The 13,342-nt window shown below is 45.2% G+C and overlaps 1 protein-coding gene across 1 annotated transcript in view; it reads left to right on the forward strand.

Moving 5' to 3' along the window:
• The window catches only part of ZNRF2 (zinc and ring finger 2), a 79,926-nt gene that overhangs the window by 32,240 nt on the left and 34,344 nt on the right, over nt 1–13,342 (forward strand). The window contains exon 2 of the mRNA XM_081971636.1: nt 5,219–5,314. Within this exon, the coding sequence (XP_081827762.1) occupies nt 5,219–5,314 (96 nt within the window). The remainder of the gene's footprint in view (nt 1–5,218; nt 5,315–13,342) is intronic.

Raw genomic sequence — 13,342 nt, forward strand, 5'->3', positions numbered from 1 at the left:
AATACTTTCCCACCTCACAGTACATGTGTAAGATCCACATTGACCACACATATGGTTTAAAAGCAATACGTCAGGTCAGGGACAGCTATAGTGTGTATGTGGGAGGACCAAAGTCAGTCGGTCTATCTCATATGCTACCCATTTAACCAAAGCTGGCTAGCTGGTTAGCAATAAAAACACTAATATAAAAATGAAAAAGTAGACTTAATTTTGAATTAAAATTGATCAAGATAGAGAGGAATGGAGGAGATAAGATTCTTGTCTGAACTATTAGCTACCTCTAGAATGACATGCTGCCATTGAGACCCCAATCCAGTTGGGTCTTCAGGCCCTTTCAGAAGGGTGGGTTTGGATCTCACCTTGAAGGGTACAATGTTCCTCAAATGGGAGCTCTGGCAGAAAAGACTTTTCCTGGAAAGGAATTCCTTGACAAATGAGGTCTGCTGCATGGTCCTTCTGCCAAGATGTGTGGGATGGGCTAGTCACATGGTTCTTCAGATAACATGGACCATATCATAAAGGGCTTAAAACATGCTAATCAACATCTTGAATTGAACCTGGAAGCAAACTGGCAATCCACTGTCTTTATTAAATGTTGCTTATAATATATTTACCATTATATTGGCTGAATGTATAAGGAAGTGCATTCCCAAATTGATACAAACAGATCAGATAGGCTATTTTTAAGAGAGAGAGGTGATGGACAATAGTACTGTAGAAGTATTTTAAATGCATTAGCAATAACACTTAGAGTTATATACTGCGTTGCAGTACTTTATAGCTCCCTCTAAGCCAGTTATGGCTAACCTTTTTTCCATTACGTGCCAAAAGTGGGGGGAGCATAGGGGGATTGTGCGTGAGTGTGCCCACACCCGAAATGCTATGTGCGTGACCCCCCCCCCCCCCCCGGGTTGCCTGTAGGGCCATTTTTCGCCCTCCGGAGCCTCCAGGAGGCTTCCCTGAAGCCTCCAGAGTGCGAAAATGGCTCAATGCGCAAACTGGAAGTCCATTCCCGAACTTCCAGTTTCCATGTTGCGGCCAATTCGCTCACACAGAGAGGGACTTCTCCTGGTGCCGTCCACTAGGCAATGCCAACGGGCGACACCAAGGAGTAGGGCCTTCTCTGTGATGGGCCCAACCCTCTGGAATGACCTCCCCCCCGACATTAGAACCACTACTGACCTCCGCTCCTTCCGGCAAAAATTGAAGACTCACCTGTTCCGATTAGCAGGCCTGGCATAATTACAACTGTCCCTCCTGGCAAATGTACTATTAACTGGTTATTTTAGGGGTATTGTTTTTAATTTATTGTGTGTGTTTTAGGGGTTTAAAAACCTATATTTATATATACTAGCTTTGTACAGTTCTTTTAATTCCATTTTTAACCTCCTCCATTCCAACTGTACATATTCAACTTTTTATTGTATTTTGATATATTTTGCATGGACTGTACACCGCCCCGAGTCCCTTTTGGGAGAGGGGGCGGTCTAGAAGCATGGTAAAATAAATAAATAAATAAATAAATAAATAAATGTTAGGTTCGTTTTTTGCCCTCTGGAGGCTTCAGAGAAGCCTCTGGAGGACGAAAAACTGTGTTAAAAGAAGGCTGAAGTCAGCCTGGAACTGACAGGGCAATGCCTCGCGTGCCTAACAAATGGCTCCGCGTGCCACCTCACGGCTCTAAGTGGTTTACCTTGTTAGCATATTGCCCCCAACAAACCGCACACCCACCTTGCTGGAAGGCTGAGTCAACCTTGAGCCAGTGAGACTCAAACTGCCAAACTGCTGGCAGCCTGCAGTCAGCAGAAGTAGCCTTCAGTACTGCATTCTAACAACTGAGCCACCATGGATCTTAAAATGTATCAATATTAAGAAAAGGAAGGCATGAAAAAGTTTTTCTGAAATTTTAATTTTTTACTTTTACTAGGTTTAAACAAAATGAAATCTGGAGAAGTTAAAATATAAGCAACAAACAACAATGATTGTATTGAATGGATTATTTTTTGCAAGTTTCTCAATATGCAAAAGTATAAGGCATATGTGTCTCTCTCTTACTATTTGTAATCTCTTTGAAACAAGTTGTGAGAAGACAAATAGATCAAAATTCAAAGAGAAGAATATAAGATGTATTATGCAAATGATATACTGTTAATAATTAGGTATCCATAAAATTCTATACGGTAGCTGATACAAACAATTAAAGTGTCTATGGAGATTCTCAATCACTCAGGTCATGGTTGTCCCAAAGTTGCTTTTTCAAAAGGTAACAGGATGTTCTGGTTTTTCTTTGAAGACATTTTGCTTTGCAAGAAACTTCTTCAGCTCTGACTGGATGGTGGGGAACGGAACAATTTATACTCCTTGCAGACAGTCATTTGCATTCTTTTAGCGAGTCATTAAAGTCACTTGGAGTCGTGTCTCAGATTTTGTACACATTCTCTTAACTCAATTGAGGTACTTTGGTTCAAAAATGGTTGTCTTATGATCACCGTTTTGCAGTTAAAATGTTATAGTAATGAAAGTTTTAGTATATAGGTTATGGAAAGAAATAAAATGAGATCTTGAACAATGGGAGAAGTCGGAAAAGGATTTATTGCAATAATAAAAATGAATTTTATGCAAAATGAACTTTATATTTCAAATGATGCTGATTTGATTTTCAGACAAAAACTGCTGCGTTCACAAAACAGTCAACATATTTATGTATACAAATTAGGAAAAAAAAAATAACAGTAACATTTAAAATTCTACAGAATTTAAAAGAAAGAGATAAATTAACATTCTCCAAATTAAGACTGTACAGAGAGCAAGTTTCCTGTTACAGATAACAGAATAGATAAGATCTCTGAACAGTAGAGTATTAGTGATAAAAGGAATAATTATAGCTATTGAACTTCATAGGTAGCTGTGGCATAAAAATACAAAACAACTTGAAAGGGTGTATAATAAGACAAAGCTCTTTAAAATCTGGAATTAAGAGCAAGAATAATTCATTATTTCTTTCCAAAATGTATCACCATATCTGGGGAGTCAGGAGGTAAGATTGAATCTGTGCATTGTTAATTATTACTAGTGACTTTGTTTAAGGCTCACCTCCTAACTTGCTTTCTCAGTGCTTTCCCAGAATATAATTACTTCCTTTTTTTTTGAGGGGTAATGACCACGAAACCTATTTGAAAGCTGTTGTGATATGAAAGGATTGTGACTTGGATTTTTTGCCTGTTGCCTGGAATGGCATCCTTGTTTTTGACAAGCAAAAAAGAGCCAATATGTTGATCTAAGCACAAAGACTTATTTTTTTCCAATAATAATTAAGGTACCGTATTTTTTGGAGTATAAAACGCACCGGAGTATACGACGTACCTTAATTTTGAGGGGGGGGGAAGAGAAGAAAAAAAGAATTCTGCCTCTGCCTACCAGCATTGGGATCAGCGGCGTCCTCACTTCCACTCAGATTTTGATAACAAGGAGCACAGATCTTTTTATCCATTTAAAACAAACCCTATCACCCTATGCACATTTAACTGGAGTGAGTGTGATGGGGGATGATTTTCATGGGGGCAGAAGAGGGACTTCTGCTCCGCTCCCGAGGCACCCCTGTCTTCCTACCTATAGCCGTAGCCATTGAAAGCCTGGCTTTCTCGCAGCAAGGCCCGATAGAGATGCAGTGCTTCAGTCCTCCTGGACGCTGTCATCTTGTAAACATGGTGCTGGGCTTCCCAGCAAGCCCTCTATCCCTTTGCTGCCTCAGTCGGAGCCTGATTCCACAAGTTGCCCGGGGAAGCATGGCGGTCAGGACTCGGTTGGCGAAGCAGGCATTGTGCATGAGGTGTAAGGCAAGGCGGCTAGCAGCTCTGCCTGCCCCTTTTCTAGATGACCCAGGCGGAGGGCAGTTGGCTTTTGCTCCTGGCCCAGGAGGAAAGAGGTGAGTGCGGAGAAGGAGGACGGTGCATGGCTCTGTAATGTGCAGAGGAGAACCGGGGAGGAAAACATTTTCAGGTGACAGCGCTGGCTGTGCACCTTGTTTTTGGAGGAGGGGATTGCAGTGCTGCTGTCCAAAACACTTTCCTCCCCAATTTGGGCAGAGGCCAAAAAAGTGGCTAACTGCCTGAAAAACACAGTTCCAGGTGATGGGGCTTGCCTTTTTGGTCTCCGCATGCCGAAACCCGCATTTTCATGAGGGCAAGCGGCTCCACGAATTGCATTGGGGAATTGGGCCAATGGGCAGCAGTGGCTTGAAAGGAGAGACATTTTGCTTTCAAGGCTCCTGCTCAGCTTGGCTCCCAGGAGGGGTTAAGCGGCGGCAGCAGCTCCTCACATTGCTGGGGAGTGAAGTCATCATGGCCATTGTCTCCCCTGAGCTACCTGCCGAATCTCTGAGGCACCTGTCGCTTGCAGGAGGAGGAGGAATAGTGTAAAGCAACACCACCTTAAACCAAACCCTCTGAGTAACTGAGAAAGAGAGCTGCACTTGGAACCTGCTGAAAACTGCCCCCTGAAAAGCGTGGCTTTCTTTCCCAGTTACAATTAGCCACTTTTTTGGCCTCCACCCAAATTTGGGAGGAAAGCGTTTTCGGGCAGCAGCACTATGATCCCCTTCCCGAATCCAAAAATGGGACATACAGCCAGCACTGCCACCTGAAAATGTTTTCCTCCCCGGTTCCCCATTGCACATCACAGAGCTGACCACCCTCCTTCTCCACGGACTCAACTCTTTCATCCTGGGCCAGGAGAAAAAGCCGACTTCCCTCTACTTGGGTCATCTGGAAAAGGGGCAGGCAGAGCTGCTAGCCGCCTTGCCTTAAACCTCCTGTGCAGTGCTCTCTTTGCTAACCATCCCAACCTCTATGCTTCCCCAGACCACTTGCAGGTGGGGGCCAGCGGGTGGATGAGCCTATCTTCGAATTATAAGATGCACCCAGATTTTTACCCTCTTTTTGGTGGAAAAAAGGTGCGTCTTTTACTCCGAAAAATACAGTAATTAGAATTGAAGTCCTATGAATGTTATGTTTTTTGTTTTTGTGAATGAAGTTTGTGCTTGCCAATGGTATAAACTCTCAATTCCATATACAAACAGTATATAATCTATCTTAGATATATGGCCTATTATAGCTGTGAGTAAGCCTCTACTGAAATCACTGAGCTCCTATGAAAAAAAAACAACAAAGACAGTTAATAAAGCAAAATGGGATTATTTATGTTTTCTTTTTCTTTTCAGGATTCAAATGCCCAGTTTGTTCCAAGTTTGTATCTTCAGAGGAAATGGATTTACATCTTGTGATGTGTTTGACAAAACCAAGGGTAACCTATAATGGTAAGGGATAAAAGTTCATAATTGAGTTTAATAATTAAACTTTGCAATTTTAATGTACTTCTTCAGGTTAGATTCTGAATGTAAAGATCTGGTTCCAAGAATTAACATCAATACAGAACATACAGGTGAAACTCGAAAAATTAGAATATCGTGCAAAAATTCATTTATTTCAGTAACGCAACTTAAAAGGTGAAACTAATATATGAGATAGACTCACTACATGCAAAGCAAGATAGTTCAAGCCGTGATTTGTCATAATTGTGATGGTTATGGCTTACAGCTCATGAAAACCCCAAATCCACAATCTCAGAAAATTAGAATATTGTGAAAAGGCGCAATATTCTAGACTCAAAAGTGTCCCACTCTAATCAGCTAATTAAGCCATAACACCTGCAAAGGTTTCCTGAGCCTTTAAATAGTCTCTCAGTCTGATTCAGTAAGAATCACAATCATGGGAAAGACTGCTGACCTGACAGTTGTGCAGAAAACCATCATTGACACCCTCCATAAGGGGGGAAAGCCTCAAAAGGTAATTGCAAAAAAAGTTGGATGTTCCCAAAGTGCTGTATCAAAGCACATTAATAGAAAGTTATGTGGAAGGGAAAAGTGTGGAAGAAAAAGGTGCACAAGCAGCAGGGATGACCGCAGCCTGGAGAGGATTGTCAGGAAAAGGCCATTCAAAAGTGTTGGGACTTTCACAAGGACTGGACTGAGGCTGGAGTCAGTGAATCAAAAGCCACCACACACAGACAGATCCTGGACATGGGCTTCAAATGTCGTATTCCTCTTGTCAAGCCACTCCTGAACAGCAAACAACGTCAGAAGCATCTTACCTGGGCTAAAGAAAAACAGACCTGGTCTGTTGCTCAGTGGTCCAAAGTCCTCTTTTCTGATGAGAGCAACTTTTGCATCTCATTTGGAAACCCAGAGTATGGGGGAAGAATGGAGAGGCTTGAAGTTCAGAGTGAAGTTTCCACAGTCTGTGTTGATTTGGGGAGCCATGTCATCTGTTGGTGTTGGTCCACTGTGCTTCATTAAGTCCAGGATCAACGCAACCATCTACCAGGAAATTTTCCTGTTATCGTAGAGACAACAGCCAGACACTGTATGCTCCGTCCATTAACCAATCAGACAAAGTCCACACTTATTATGTCATTGGGCCCTTGTGGCTCCTCCCCAGTTTCAGACTCAGTCCAACCTGAACTGGCTGTGAGAATTGATCTCTCCTACAAATTATTTAATTATATCTTTAATTGGTGAATTTTTCCAAAAAAGTTTTGTTGTTCCTTTAAATTGGTTCTTTAAATAATCCTTTATTCTACAAATTGGAGGGAAATTCGAAATTGATCTCTGGCTACCTCTCCTCAGCCATCTGATTGCCTGCGGCCATGAGTTCGCTCAGGAAGCCTGCCTTGCAATCAGATCAGCCAGCTCACGAGCTACAGCTCCATTGCTACTTCCCCGTGGCGCTCCTTCATTCTGGGCACTTGGAGGAATGCACGACCGGCTGTTTCACGCACAGCGGTTTCAGGCGAGTCCGGTGGCCATTCTGCAGATCACCTAGCCACACTTGGTATCGGCAGCCATTTTGCCGGTCGGAAAAGCCTGCAAAGATAGCGGTGGCCATTTTGAGGCTCGGAAAAGCTTCAGAGAAAAAAAGTCGGCCATTTTGGACGCTTTAAAAAAGGCGCGAACTCTACAGCAGCCGTTTGGAATGCCCAGCAACGCGGGATCACTCCAAGTGGACCGGATCAGGAGCGCCTGGCCAGCAAACGAGTGAGACCGTTGCCTATCTTATTGGGGTGTTGATTTATGTTTGGGGAAATAGCTGATTCAGCTATGGATACGAATGCAAGACTAGAGGCAGGGCCATCGGGGACAAGGAGCAGCAGGAAGAGACAAGCCAAAGAGGCTGCTTCCTCAGGAGTAAACCCCAAGGTCTCTAAAGTGACTACCAGGGCAGATGAGCACAGGCAGAACGCCCTTGAAAAAGAATTTCAGAGGGCCCAGCCAGTCTAACTGCCCAGCCTTCCCTCCCTCCCTTCGAGGATCACCAAGTGGCATCCCCAGCTCCACCTGTCTTGCCTCCAATGGGCCCTGACAGCCCCCCCCCCCGGCCTATTCAGAAGGGGAATTGTCTTCAGAGTCCTCATTTCAGAGTCCTCGTCTTTGATGGAACCTGACAACAGAGGCAATTTCTTTGATATCCCTCTCAATAGGGAACGCACCTTTGAACAGGCTTCCCTCCCGGTTACACATGGCTCTGCCCCCCCCCCCACCATGTACACCTCTCCTGCTGATATGGCAACCATCATTGCTTAAACCATTAAACAGGTCATGGCTGCTGGCTACAACAGCAACCCCAACATGGTCCATCACATCGCCATAAGCATAAATCTTCTGCTGCAGCTCAGCAACCTGATCCCTCTGCCTCTACTTCTCAGGCCTCAATTGGCGGGGAGCAAGATAACCTGCGGGACTCAGACCTGTCTGATGATGAGATGGTCACCCCAGATACCCCTGCCTTTACTGGATTATTCAAAACTGATTGTTTCAAGTCTCTTCTACTTAAGGCCATTAAAGCGGCTAACTTACCATCTTCTGCTTCAGCTTCTACTTCACAGGATAAACTGGCAGAACCGGCTTCAACTGAGGGTCCCAGTACCCCATTCACTGAACCCACGGTGGAAAAAGAGGTGATCCCTATTCCCAAGATATTATTGAACGTCATCCAGAAGCAGTGGGAGTCCCCAGGCAGGGGCATATAGCCGACCAACCTTGACAAACTTCTCTACAACATTGCACCAGACCTCACCAAGTTCAGCAGCCTCCCCATTCAGTGGCACCCAATTATTTGGTAATCCCTTAGACCCGTACCTCACGGAATTTAAAGACAAGAGCAAGGTCCTTTCATCCATCTACAAGAAACAGGACAGTCGGCCCACTCCCTTCTTCTATAGGAGGTCGTCCTTTTGACCAGCAGACTGGGAACTTCCTTCCCCCATCCACAACGCCAATCCTACACTCCCAGGCAGGGATCTCACCAGGACAGGTCCAATAGAAACACACAGCGTTTCTCCTCCACGAAATCTTATCGTGGAGGAGGCAACCACCATTTTTCACGTAGGAAATGACTATCTGGACTCTCTTCCAATCAGAGGCGCCTGACATTCTTTGCCCACCGCTGGGAGGAGACCACAACAGACAACTGGGTACTCAAAGCTGTCAAATTTGGTCTCATGCTAGAATTCCTCTCCATCCACCAAGAACACTTCGTGCCATGCCCGGTCTCTCGGTGTCCTCGCAAAAGGGCACTGATGGAACAGGCCATTCAGCACCTGTTGGTGATCCGGACCATCCAACCGGTTCCTCCCCATCAGGAAGGGCAGGGTTTTTATTCCTGCCTGTTTGTGGATTCCGGGGGATGGAGCGCAATTTTAGATCTAAAAACATTGAACCGCCACATTGTCTAATGGCAATTCAAAATGCATTCTCTGCACACCATCCTCCAGGCGGTCAGGAAAGGCGACTTCCTCACATCCATAGACTTGACCAAAGCTTACCTTCATATCCCCATCTTCATAGACCACCAAAAATATCTCCGCTTCTCCTATGGGGGGAGGCACTTCCAGTACCGAGCTCTTCCATTCGGTCTATCCTCTGCCCCAGGGTATTCACAAAAGTACTGGCAGCACTGGCCACCCACATCAGGTCATCCCCAGTTCGGATTCTCTGTTACCTGGACGACATTCTCTTGTTGTCCAAGTCTCCAGTTCAGGCAGAAAGAGATCTCGCCCTCACCATTCACACCTTGCGGAATCACGGGTTCGGGGTGAATCTCAAAAAGAGTCACCTCAGTTCCAGCACTCGCCTTCTCCACCTCGGGGTCTTGATAGACACCATGACAGAGAGGGTGTTCCTATTAAACTATTGCATTCTCAGTCTGAGGGAACTTGTCAGGAAGGTGCTACGTCTATGCAAGGCATCCCTTCTTCTTCTCTCCCAAGTCTTGGGCAAGATGGTATTCTGCTTCAGGATTGTCCCGTGGGCCAGGTTTCACAGCTGGAGCCTTCAATGGTTCATGCTTCCACATCAAAAGGCCGACAGGGGCTGCTCTTCTCTCAGGGACCCCCTTCCCAGACAGGTATTACACTCTCTCAAATGGCGGTAGTCCCTGGCGATTTTGTAAGGGAATTTGTTCAGGGAGCCGTGCTGTCTCACACTTATGATGGACGCAAGTCTGACAGGATGGGGGGCACACATGCAGAACCTAGTGGCTCAGGGTCAGTGGTCCCTCGAAGAGAGCCAAAACAGGATAATTTGGCTAGAATTGCGGGCAATTCGCCTCGTCCTCAGACACTTCCACCACAGAGTTCAAAAAGTATTAGTCTTCATGGACAATACCACGACCAAGGTACACATAAACAGACGGGGGGGGGGGGGAACTCATTCCTGGTCCCTGATACAGGAGTCCATCCTGTTGTGCCAGTGGGCGGAATCTCACCTGTTATCTCTCAGGGCAAAACACATCTCAGGGGTCTTCAATGTCCAAGCAAACTGGCTGAGCCAGACAATGAGAGATCAGGCGGAGTGGAGCATCCATCCGAACCTCTTCTATCGCCTGACACTATGGTTCAGCCTCCCAGTCCTAGACCTGTTGGCGACGGCAGACAACAACCAGGTACCCAGGTATTACTCAAGGTTCATGGACCCCATGGCAGGAGTAGATGTTCTCAGATGCCAGTGACCCAGGAGTCTCCCGTATGCATTTCCTCCCCTTCTCCTCATTCAGAGGGTAATTCAAAAAATGCTGGAGCAGAAGGCAGAACTGTTGCTGCTAGCGCCGAATTGACCACGCCGGCCTTGGTATGCTGACCTAGTGACTCTGTCAATCTCCACCCCATGGCACATCCCATGGTCTCTCCTATCTCTACACCAAGGGTCAGTTTGTCATGCCGATCCCCAGTGGTTGCAATTAACCGCATGGTGATTGAGCGGCAAGCCTTAACAGCCGATAACATCTCCCTCAACGTCATTGCTACCATTCAGGCATCACGCAGAAGCTCTACTAACCGCATTTATAACGCCACGTAGCATACTTTTGCTCTGTGGTGTTCCAACCAGAATGTTGACCCACTTTGGGCATCCATTCCGCAGATATTGGACTTCCTACAGATGGGTCTTGATCAGGGACTTACCTCTAATACGCTACACCGACAGGTGGCCGCTCTGGCCTCTGTTCTGGACGGCCTGGCATCTGAACATCTACCTTCTCAGGTCTGGATCCGGAGATTTCTCCATGGAACGTCTAACCTGTATCCCCCTACCATACATAGATATCCGACTTGGGACTTGCCTCGTGTCCTAGAGGCTTTGACTTCCGCGCCCTTTGAACCTATGAGATCCACTTCTTTGAAACTGTTGTCCTTTAAAACGCTGTTTTTGGTGGCTGTAACCTCAGCCAGACATATTTCTGATTTGGCTGCTTTTTCAGTCAGGCATGACTTGTGCATGTTCCATCCAGACTGAGTTGTCTTAAGACTGGACTCGACATTCATACTGAAGGTCAATAGCTGTTTCCACCGAGGTCCGGAGTTGACCTTACCTGATTTCTTTCCGTCTCCCCATCACGAGAGAACGCAAATGGCCAGCAAACTCACCTGACCTGAACCCCATAGAGAATCTATGGGGCATTGCCAAGAGAAAGATGAGAGATGGATGACAACCGACTCAAGCTCAACCCCTCCAAGACGGAGTGGCTGTGGGTTCCGGCCCCCCGGTTCAACCAGTTAATTCCATCTCTGGCCATCGGGGGCGTTCAACTTGCCCCGGTGGAGCGGGCGCGCAATTTGGGCGTCCTCCTTGATGCTCGGCTGTCCATGGATGACCATGTGACAGCCGTGGCAAGGGGGGCGTTCCACCAGGTTCGCCTGGTGCGCCAATTACGCCCCCTATTGGACCGGGATGCCTTGCGCACAGTCACTCATGCGCTGGTGACGTCTCGCCTGGACTACTGTAACGCTCTCTACATGGGGCTTCCCTTGAAATGCACTCGTAGACTACAGTTGGTCCAGAACGCGGCCGCGCAGGTAATTATGGGGAGTACAAGGTACTCCCATGTGACACCTTTCCTGCGCGAGCTGCACTGGCTCCCTGTGGTCTACCGGGTGCGTTTCAAGGTCTTGATAACGATCTTTAAAGCGCTCCATGGCTCAGGACCTAGCTACTTGCGGGATCGTATCCTGCCCCATACATCCCTGCGACCAATTCGCTCGCACAGAGAGGGACTCCTCCAGGTGCCGTCCACCAGACAATGTCGGGGGGCGGCGTCTAGGAGTAGAGCCTTCTCTGTTGCGGGCCCAGCCCTGTGGAATGACCTTCCCCCAGATATTAGGACTACCTCTGACCTCCGCGCCTTCCGGATAAAGCTCAAGACGCACCTATTTCAAGTAGCTGGCCTGGCTCAACCATAGTTCGTTCACACTGCTCCTGACGGGTTTTTTAATTTTTGTGACTTTTAGACTTTTATTAGGGGATTTTAAACTATGTTTTAACTGTCTTTTCTTATTTTTATACCTCCTCCATGTACGCGTGTTTGTTTATTCTGTGTGTGTATTGTCCATATTGTTTTTTATGTGTTTTATTGTACGCCGCCCCGAGTCCTTCGGGAGAGGGTGCGGCTAAGAAATAAATTTATTATTATTATTATTATTACATGAGACCGAACAATGCAGAAGAGCTGAAGGACGCTATTGAAGCATCCTGGTCTTCCATAACATCTCAGCAGTGCCACAGGCTGATAGCTTCCATGCCACACCACATTGAGGCAGTAATTGCTGCAAAAGGGGCCCAAACAAAATACTGAGTACATATGCATGCTTATACTTTTCAGTGATCTGATATTGTTCTATGTACAATTCTTGTTTTATTGATTGCATGTAATATTCTAATTTTCTGATATTGTGGATTTGGGGTTTTCATGAGCTGTACGCCATAATCATCACAATTATGACAAATCACGGCTTGAACTATCTTGCTTTGCATGTAATGAGTCTTATCTCATATTTTCACCTTTTAAGTTGCATTACTGAAATAAATGAACTTTTGCACGATATTCTAATTTTTTGAGTTTCATCTGTATCTAAGCTTTATGTTGAATTATCTGATACTTTATTTATTTTAACTAATTTTATCTTCAGTTGCTTCTATATTAGGTTTTTGTTTTCAAGAATCATGATTAGTCTTTGAAAATTACTTACCAAGGTAACTAAGAAATGATTAAAATATATGTTCTCAGAATTATGGACTCCTTCAATTCTGTCTCAACACCTACTTTCAGTTTAATTGACAAATATGGCAACATACAAATTGAGGTTTGTCAATTTAAAACTCTAGGATTATTTGCTTAAAACAAATTATAATGCATATCTTGGAAATAATCATTTTAGCAGTGTGTTTATGTGTATGTATGCTTTCGCCACAATATTTGAGTACTTTGATAAAGTAGATGTAAAAAAATACATATCAAATTGTGTACACAACCAAGAACTTAATATTGTCTTGAACCATATCAACTTTCATCTCATGCCCTATGAGATTGATTATTCTGCACATTTGAAGTATATCTTAAGGATTCATTAGTTAATAGATTATTCTAAATTCTTCCATTTTGATTCTTCAATTCATTGCAAGAATAGCCAAGATGTAAATATCAAAGTGGAAGAAATCACTCACTGACTTCAAATTCTTTGCTATTAATGATCTAGACCAGTGTTTCTCAAAGTGGTCCGTACCGCCCCCTTGGGGGGCGTTAAAGAAGTGCAAGGGGGCGGTAGGAAGTTCCGCCTTACATGGGGGCGTTGAACGTACAGAAGGGGGCGTTGAACAAATTCTATTTATTACTTGTTCTGCCGGACTCACACAGCAGTCATTGCGCGCGGCACGTGGGCAAACCTGCAACACCGATCGTTGCTGTTGGAAACATGGCTTTCATACGAGCGAATGTGCACTTCCTTAGTCAGTCTTGGG

The sequence above is a fragment of the Natrix helvetica genome (genome assembly GCF_964273705.1).
Source record: "Natrix helvetica genome assembly, chromosome: Z".
NCBI classification, from domain to species: domain Eukaryota; kingdom Metazoa; phylum Chordata; class Lepidosauria; order Squamata; family Natricidae; genus Natrix; species Natrix helvetica.